This window comes from Myxocyprinus asiaticus, chromosome 15, assembly GCF_019703515.2.
Source record: "Myxocyprinus asiaticus isolate MX2 ecotype Aquarium Trade chromosome 15, UBuf_Myxa_2, whole genome shotgun sequence".
Lineage (NCBI taxonomy): Eukaryota > Metazoa > Chordata > Actinopteri > Cypriniformes > Catostomidae > Myxocyprinus > Myxocyprinus asiaticus.
In genome coordinates, this window is record NC_059358.1 from 7,540,880 (window position 1) to 7,550,577 (window position 9,698).

Here is a 9,698-nt window from a genome sequence, read left to right on the forward strand (position 1 = left end):
TGCATAACTTTTCAATGACTTTTAAAGGTTGTAATAATTTTTTACTTTCCCAGGCCTGGAAATCACACATTTAAAATTAATTGATATTTCCAAGATTTCCATGACCGTGTGACCCTGTAAAAGGTGTAAAGGTGTATTCAAAACTGTTTGATCTTTAGAAACCCATTTTCATAAGCAATCCTATTTATTCGAAATGTTAAACTTTATTCTGCCATGTAACAGTAAATGCATATAACTTTAATAAAAGATGACATTCATTAATAAAAGAACAATCAAAATATTCATATTAACACTTCCAGTGTTCGGTGAATGGATAAAACTGCAATCTCCTGCAATTTTGTGTGCAGTTTGTTCCACCATCTCTCATCAAAGTCTTTAATATAAAGCCCTGATAAACTCTCACCATCTTGGTTTTCCTCCCTCATCTTCTCTGGATTGAGGTCTTCTGCCATCACCTAGTTACAGATCAGAACAAATAAAGTCAGCTTGTAATGTCAGATCACAGACTTTCATAAAATATTAGGGGGTTGAGGTATAATTCTGATAAAAGAACAAACTGGTTTGCTTTCAATGCACATGTTCAATTCATTTGAAGTATTCAGTTAACAATGTAGGTACAGTTCCCTAAAAAAAATAAAAATACAATTTAAAAAAAGATGAAAATTCTGTCATCACTTACTCATCCTCATGTTTACTTTCTTCCATGGAATACAAAAAGGAGATATTTTAAATAATATTAACATTGCTCTTTTCTATCCAATGACTCCATACAGTGACCAGGGGCTCTTACACTCCAAAAAATGAAAAAAAAAAAAAAAAAAGCACCATAAGTATCAAAAATATTACATATGACTATTGCACTATATTCCAAGTCTTCTGAAGACATACTATGGCATTGTGGGAGGAACAGATCTTAATTAAAGTTTGAAATTTAAAAGTGCAGAGGGGAAGATTTTCAGTAAATAACGATTTAAATTTCGGTCTGTTCCTCATACAAAGCTATTGTGTAGCTTCAGAAGACTTGGCATATAGTGCACAAGTCGTATGAACAACTTTCTATAATACTATATTAGTCATTATTGTAGCTGGCAGCACCTGTATGCATTCACTTTCATTTGTACTGAAGTCACAAAACTATCCTTAAAGGGATAGTTCACCCAAAAATGAAAATACTCTCATCATTTACTCACCCTCATGCCATCCCAGATGTGTATGACTTTCTTTATTCTGCTGAACACAAAGTTTTGAAGCTCTAAAATCCACATATGGGCAACATAAAAGTACTCTTCTGGTGGTTAAATCCATATCTTCTGAAGCGATATGATAGGTGCGGGCAAGAAACAGATCAATATTTAAGTCCCTTTTCCATCACTTTTTTTTTTCTCCTTATGTTTTTGGTGATTCACATTCTCCATGCATATCGCCCCTATTGGGAATGGAGGAAAATTTATGATAAAAAAAGACTTAAAGGCCCCTTGAAAAGCTCTGACGAGCATGGTTCGATTTGGTGTTTTGACACATTTCCTACTAGAACAGGAAGTGGGGAAAAATAGCTTTTAAAACTAGCCAAAGGGCTTTAGTTTACAGACACCCACACAAACACACACCCCTTTCCACAATGCTGCTAATGTCAGAGCCGCTTACAGTGGAAACTTGAGAAACGATCTCAATACTGGCCAGCTTTTCCACTGACTTTTAGAACCAAACTATGATCTGACAGCATTAATCCATAACCAGCCCACAAACGCACACAGCACATCACGGCCTTTGCTTTCCACGACGCTGGAGCCATTTTGCAAGATGAATAAAGCGAGTAATAATATATCTCTGTTTTGAATCACATTACACTAAGCAAAAAGAATAAAGAAACCTCCGGCTGCACACAAAATATAAATAAAACTCCAGCAACTTCTCTCGCATCCAGCTCCCGTGTTGTTGCAGCCCATTCACAAGGGCGCACTGAACAGATGCTGGGGGAGGGTCCGATTTAGTTCTAGAAAGCATTTGATTGGACAAGGTTTCTGAACCATCTATGTGACATCATGGGTGTTGTTGCGTCTGTTTAGCTGGAAGAGAAAGGCGGCAGATTTTAAATGCTTATAACTTCTGAAAACTAATTTTGTCAAGGTTTAGAAGTACTTTAGCTAAAACCAGCAAAACTTTAATTTTGATTTCATGGGGCCTTTAAATATTGATCTGTTTCTCACCCACACCTATCATATAATTTCTGAACCACTGGAGTCATATGGATTACTTTAATTCTCCCTTTATGTGGATTTTTGAGCTTAAAAATGTTGGCACCCATTCACCTGCATTGTATGGACCTACAGAGCTGAAATATTCTTCTAAAAATCTTCATTTGTGTTCTGCAGAAGAAAGTCATACACATCTGGGAGTAAATCATGAGAGAATTTTAATTTTTGGGTGAACTATCCCTTTAATTTAAGACATCATTAAAGGGGAATTTGTGATGTCAAAGTACTGTAAGTGTTTCTAAATTTGATGGGCTCTTGGCGTCTCACCTCAGAAATCGTTTGAAGCGTTTTCTCCTCTGGCTGCAGAACATGTAGTGCTTCCTCAATGTCTTGAAGAGCCCTTTGGCTGTTCTCCAGCACAAATGAGAACTGCTGAATCCTCAGGATGTCAATGAGCAGCCTGAAGATAATCATAAGATAAACAAACCCATCATCTCTTAAAAGAATATTTCACCCAAAAATTACAATTCTGAACCAAACTTAAAGTTCTGAAAAGTCGTTCCAACCCTGTATTTTCTTTTGTCCATGAAACATGAAAAGTAGACCTCACACAGAATGTCTGAGCTTCTGTTTTCCATACAAGTGGAGAGTGATTTATACTGTCAAGCTCCAAAGGAATTAAAAAAAAGCATCAAAATGTAGTCTATACAAATCATGCACTATATTCCAAGTCTTCTTAAGTCATATGATAGTTTTTGTGAGGAACAGAATGAAATTTTAGTCATTATTCACTGATAATCTTCCCCTCCAGTGAACTATTTATTGTTGTGTATGTTGTGGCCTAATTTTATTATGATGCTTTGGTGTCCTGCATTTTTTAAATCACATGCATGCAGTTAAATGACAAGAGGGTGAGTAAATAATGACAGAATGTTTAATTTTTGGGGTGAAATATTAACTTTAACATCTAACAAGTCATTAAATCAGTTGCTATTACTTTAGTGGTTGAGATACCTTGTTCTAATAAAGCACATGATGGTCTTCAGTTCTAAAATGTTATTTGTCATCGATTTCTTGTCACGTTCTTTCTCAGTTCTGTTGGGGTGGAAATGTCTGGATCTCTCTGAGCAGGTATCAGACTCCAGGAGTCTCTGATAGCTCTTGGCCAGATTCAGCCAGTGCCATGGGTGGTACGGATGCAGGCAGCACAACTGCTGCAGGCTGGAGATGCTGTTTGTAAGATCTCTATAATGTTCATGAATGCTCAGTTCCAACTGAAGGAGGCAGGTGAGGTGACAGGTGTTGGATACTTCTAGCCTCTGGCAATAAAAAATCCCCACAGTAAATCAGTTTCACAAAGACTGAGCTCATGAATATTAATTAGTTTGTACTTCTGTTGCTATGTAATCTTCTTAGCCTTGTCACCTAATTAGTATTCACTCCATCAAAGGAGTAGTTCACCCAAAAATTCAAATTCTCTCAGCATTTACTCACCCTCATGCCATCCCAGATGTGTATGACTTTCTTTCTTCAGTAGAACACAAATAAAGATTTTTAGAAGATTACCTCAGCTCTGTAGGTCCATACAATGCAAGTGAATGGTGACCAAAACTTTGAAGGTTTTAAAAGCACATAAAGGCAGCATAGAAGTAATCCATACGACTTCTGAAGTGATCCAACCGGTTTTGGGTCCGAACAGACTAAAATATAACTCCTTTTTCACTGTACATTTTGCCATTGCAGTCTCTAGGCACAATCATGATTTCAAGCTTGATTACACTTCCTAGTGTTTGATGCATGCGAAGAGCGCTAGATGGCGCTAGGAAGTGTAATCAAGATTTATAGTGAAAAATAAGTTATATTTTGGTCTGTTTTCACCCCAAACCAATTGGATCACTGCAGAAGTCATTGATTAAATTACCAGAGTCATATGTTTTACTTTTATGCTGCCTTTTTGTACTTTTTGGAGCTTTAACGTTTTGATCATCATTCACTTGCACTTGTATGGAACTACAGCATGGAGATATTCTTCTAAAAATCTTCATTTGTGTTCAGCAGAAGAAAGTCATACATGACTGGGATTCATGAGAGTGAGTAAATGATTAGAGAATTTTCATTTTGGGTGAACTATCCACTGAATCTTGGCATTTACATTTCCTCAGATATTTTTAAATTACCCTTTAATACAAATGAATGACTGATCCAGACATTAAAAATTAAAATGTTTTAATCATTTAAACAATAAAAGCTGTGACATAATTTTTAATTGCTATTTCTCTTCATAAATGTTGGCTGGGTCTCCTTTAATTTGTGTGATGTTTATTCTTGACGCTTAAAACAAATGCATGAACACAACTAAATGTGACATTTATTTAAAAATTCATCTTTACACCTGCAGAATACGTAAACTCAAATGTAAGGTTTCCCTTGCAAAAACAGTTTTTTTATGGGAAATTTGCAGTTAATATGTGTAAAATTTGCAACAAACAAGTGTTAGGCTGCTTATTTGGACATCTAAAAGTCCCAGCACCCCTGATAACAGACAGTAAATCATAGACTATATCCATAGTCATACGGATATGATAGATAACATAGTTGGACATAGGGTGTGATATATTTACCAGCATCTCGCAGGCATTTAGAGCCTCTTCTTTTCTTCCCAGATGACAGTAACATCGTGCAATCCCTTCCAGCACATCTCTCTTAACTGATGTGTTTCCACCAGGTACCAGAGAGAGGCAGGATGTGTACTCATCCAGAGCCAACTGTCATTGACACAAATCAAATTCTAACAACAACTAAATAATAGTGAGAACACAATGACAAATCAGCTGTTCATACCTGATACTGTTTTCTCCTGTACGCCAGATCCCCTCGATATTTAAGGGTTTTTTGCTCCTGTAATGCATCTTCGATATTTTCATTGTGACAAAACCACTAGATCAGAGAAACAAGGAAGTAAACACAAAAGCATGACCTGTCTGGTTCCCACACCTTTTGACCAATGAATTTCCATGACTTTTCCAATTGATGCTGATTACTGTATAGAGATTTTTTTTTATAGTTTGCACTGACAAGGGCATTTTGTAGCCAATGAAATATTCAACTAAACAAATGTACTGTATATTCACATTAGAAATTATATATATATATATATATATATATAATCATACGTATTGTACCGCATATATAAGATTATATGAATTCCCATGACTTTTCCCGTTTGTAATTCCCAAGTTTAAAGTTCCCAGGCTTTCCATTATTGTGGGAACTCTGCTGAAAGCACCGGTACAATTATTTAGAATTATCACAAATTATATATAATTATAACCAATCTATAATAAGTCTAAATAAACGTTCGACACATGTTTATTTTTAATCATCAATAATATCACTAACCACTAACACTATGTTGACCCCATCTCTGCACCAACATGCCACCACAGTAATTTTTGTAAGGGGACCTTTTCTTTCTGTGACATTTCAATGTTTTTGGTCATGATACCATGGTTTACTTTTAAGTACCTTCGTAGCATACCATGTAAATACCATGGTATATATCAAAGTACCATGGTGGTATTACCATCTGATCCCATCACTGTACCATGGTACCACCAGTGTGATACCCACCAGAGGTTCGCAGAGTTTGGGCTCGTATGTAGGCAGAGCTGCCGCTGAGACTCTGTTGCGTGATTCCTCAAACACAGAATCATCAAAAGTGCTGCCCAGAATCTCCATAATAAAAATACGTGTGTGAATTCACTCCCACCCACTGACGCGTCTCACAGACTCACGAAAGATACGCTAACAAGCGACAACAACCGCGCAAACGTCACACGAATATAATATTTAAGAATCAAATGTAACACATTTCGTTGTTATTCATGCTTGTCTTTGGACCAAGGAGCACTAGCTTTGGACGTCATTTCCTGTAATCGTACGGCACAATAAACGCTACTCAATCTAATGACAATAGTGTTTTCTTCCTACAGGGGGCGCATGGTGGCCCAGAAACGCAGAACCTCTTCTTCTTCTTTGTTTTATGGTGGATCGCAAACACATAGGCGCATTACCGCCACCTATCACCCAAATGGACCATTGACACTCGACATACAATCTCCTGATTTATCATACTCCACCAACCTACATATAATCACCCTTAATTCTTATACCCGCATAGAGGCTGAGGTTTCGTCCGGCGCTGCGTGTTCAGCTCCTCCACTCAGCCCCCATGGAGGGGTAAAATAAATGAGAGAAAAAAAAAATAATAATAATAATTCTTAACCTACATACTTATATACGTTTGTGCAAACCTGTACTTCCCAGATATTGTAACAATAATGGTGTTATGTTTCTACCTGAATTTACTAAATTTTTAATTGTAAACTGCTCACCCTTACTTACTAGTTCATCCTTCCACTCATTCCTTTCAACAGTATATTTCCTACAGTGCATTATAACATGCTCAACTGTTTCATTAACACCACATACCTCACATAGACCCATTGGATGTTTGCCTACTAAATGCATTGTACTGTTCAACCTTGTATGCCCCAATCTTAATCTTGTAATTATGTTCTCCTCAAATGTGCTCCCACCTGATACTCTTCCCTTACCCACTACTGACTGTATGAGATACAAATGTCTACCTTTTGTGTCAATGTCTCAATACTGTTGCCATAATTTCAGAATATACTTTTTGATTATTGACTTTATTTCTGACCTACTAAAAGGAATCTGGATATCAGCTATCTCTCGTTCTATGGTCTTTTTTGCTAAAACATCTGCCTCTTCATTACCTCTCAACCTAATATGAGCCGGAACCCACAATAACTGTACCTTTATACTATTTTGCTTAAGTGAATATAATTCTTGAATAATCTCTATTATCATATCTTGTCTTGTTTCTGACTTCTGCTCATTCAGATTTATTAGAGCTGAACTAGAATCTGAGCATATTGTTGCTTTAGATATTTTAACTTCACTAATCCACTTTATTGCCATAATTATTGCAAACATCTCTCCAGTATACACTGATAGGTAATCTGAAATCCTGTTATTCTTATACACTTTTAACTTTTTAATTAGGAATTATGAATGCAGCACCCACATGACCTGTTTTTGGATCTTTCGAAGCATCTGTGTAAACGTGCATATAATCCCCATATCTTGACCCCACATACTCCCTTACATCAAATACCTCAGCTTCATATGGACCTTCCTTTTGCCTTCTTTCTAATAAAGTTAGATCAACTTCTGATTGGGGCATAACCCACAATGGCACTGGAGATAAAGGAATTATTTGAGCATATCTAATTAATTCCAGTCTCATACCTTTTACTAATTTCCCCACACTCCATCCAAAACTATTGTACTCTTTCTTCTCATATTCCCAACTAGGCATCAATAACTTTTTTGTAGGATGATTCCCACTCTGACTTCTTAGATTTACCCAATAAGACACCATTAATTGTTGTCTTCTTATCTGCAAAGGTATTTCACCCATCTCTACTTGAAGAGCTGAAACTGGAGAAGTCAAATATGCTCCACAACAATTTCTTAGGGCTTGAGACTGAATTCTATCCAATTTAATTAAATGAGATTTGCAGAACCATATACTATGCAACCATAATCCAGTATAGATCTTATCATGGATGTATATATGGTTTTTAAAGCCAGCCTATCTGCTCCCCATTCCTGTCCTGAAATACACCTCATTACATTCACTACTTGCTTACATCTTCCCACCATCTTTTCTATATGCTTTCTCCAGGTTAATCTGCTATCAAACCATATTCCTAGAATTCTTATTATATTTACACATTCCAGTTCTTGTTTATATAATTTTAATTTAACATCCACCTTCCTTTATATTTGTAAAAAGTATTATTTTTGTCTTTTCATCATTCTGAAAACTTGAATCCATTTTCCCCTGACCACTTTTCTACTTCATTTAATGCACATTGCATTTTCTTTATATTATATTCTATATTCTTTCCTTTAAACCAGAGAGCCCCATCATCAGCAAACAATGATTTCCTCATACTTGTATGTATCCTTGAGAAAACATCATTAATCATGATGATAAATAAAAGTGGATTTATTACACTGCCCTGGGGTGTTCCATTATCAATCACACCACTAGAGGATATAGCTCCACCAACCTTCACCCTAATTCTTCTTCCGATTAAAACTCTTTATCCCAGTTATACATTCTTCCTTTTATATTAATCTTTCCTAGCTTTATTAATAATCCCTCCTTCCACAACATATCATACGCCTTTTCTATATCGAAGAAAACAGCGATGACACTTTCCTTATTTATAAATGCCTTCCTTATATCACACAGAACCTCCATTGAGCCGTATTTATTTATCATGACATTTTTGTTGCCTTTTTGGAGAAATTTTTATGTGAAACCTGTAATTTTTTATATCTGTTATTTCAAATTATTTTTTATCTTGCATGCAAAAGAAAATTCACCCCAGCAAAAATGATTTTTAAAGATGCAGTATTCTATAAGCAGAAATGACTTTGATTTGTTCTTCCTCAACTAGAAAACTACAAGTTACCACATGACAACCCGTCTTAAAGGGATAGTTCACCCAAAAATGAAAATTCTCTCAAAATTTACTCAACCTTATGTTGTAATAATGTGTATGACTTTTTTATTCTGCTGAACACAAACAAAGATTTTTAGAAGAATATTTCAGCTCTGTAGGTCCACACAATGCAAGTGAATGGCTACCGTAATTTTGAAGCTCCAAAAAGCACATAAAGGCAGCATAAAAGTAATCCTTAACACTCCACTGGTTAAATATATCTCTTTAGAAGCGATGTGATAGGTGTGGGTGAGAAACAGATCACTATTTAAAGCTGAAGTATGTAATTTCTGTGGCACTAGCACCACCAAATGGAACTGCAAAACAGCTTTCTGAATATGCCCCTCGTCTGCCATTGGTCAAACAAAGAGATAGTCCCGCCCCCAGCTCACACCATTGGTTTAGTAATGTTGTTGTGGCTGGTTTAAGCAGGTCACTCAAAACAAACAGAGCAATTTTCAAAGCACCACAGAAAGACAGAGCTTACAGTTTTTTTTTTGTGTTTTTTTTAGAAAATTAACCTATGAATGGCTTAATAATAGTTGTCCCTGCATGTTAAGCTGGGATAGAAGAAGGTATTTTAACAGAAAAAGTTACATACTTCAGCTGTAAGTCCCGTTTTACTATAAATTCTCCTTCCTGCTCAGTAGGTGTTAATATGCATGAAGAATGTGAATTGACAATACAAAAGAAGAATTATGTGTAAGTGAAAATGGAGATTGATAGTGAAACAAGGACTTACCTATTGATGTGTTTCTCACCCACACCTATCATATAGCTTCTGAAGACATTGATTAAACTACTGGAATCGTATGGGTCACTTTTATGCTGCCTTTATGTGCATTTTTAAGCTTTGAAATTTTGGTACCCATTCACTTGCATTGTGAGGACCAACAAAGCT

At 36.0% G+C, this 9,698-nt stretch overlaps 1 protein-coding gene across 5 annotated transcripts; it reads right to left on the minus strand.

Moving 5' to 3' along the window:
• Window positions 1-203: 203 nt before the first annotated feature.
• Window positions 204-6,121, minus strand: zgc:101716 (uncharacterized protein LOC492784 homolog). Of its 5 annotated transcripts, XM_051719434.1 has the most exons (7): window positions 5,826-6,121; window positions 5,037-5,132; window positions 4,817-4,960; window positions 3,210-3,514; window positions 2,523-2,655; window positions 680-698; window positions 259-455 (listed from the first exon to the last, which is right to left on the minus strand). In XM_051719434.1, the coding sequence occupies exons 1-7, from the start codon at window positions 5,931-5,933 to the stop codon at window positions 400-402; spliced, it is 861 nt and encodes a 286-aa protein (XP_051575394.1). In that variant the 5' UTR covers window positions 5,934-6,121; the 3' UTR covers window positions 259-399. The 5 variants fall into 5 exon arrangements, with proteins under 5 accessions (XP_051575393.1, XP_051575392.1, XP_051575394.1 ...); XM_051719433.1 differs by lacking the exons at window positions 680-698; window positions 5,826-6,121 and adding an exon at window positions 5,721-5,762 and having other exon boundaries at window positions 204-455; XM_051719432.1 differs by lacking the exon at window positions 680-698 and having other exon boundaries at window positions 207-455; window positions 5,826-6,100.
• Window positions 6,122-9,698: the final 3,577 nt, after the last annotated feature.

Coding starts and splice junctions, on each gene's coding strand:
- zgc:101716 (XM_051719432.1), bottom strand. CDS start 5,933: ATGGAGATTCTGGGCAGCACTTTTGATGATTCTGTGTTTGAGGAATCA. Junction 4,961..5,036: donor ACAGGAGAAAACAGTATCAG/GTATGAACAGCT, acceptor TGTCAATGACAG/TTGGCTCTGGATGAGTACAC. Junction 2,656..3,209: donor ATGTGCTTTATTAGAACAAG/GTATCTCAACCA, acceptor GATTATCTTCAG/GCTGCTCATTGACATCCTGA.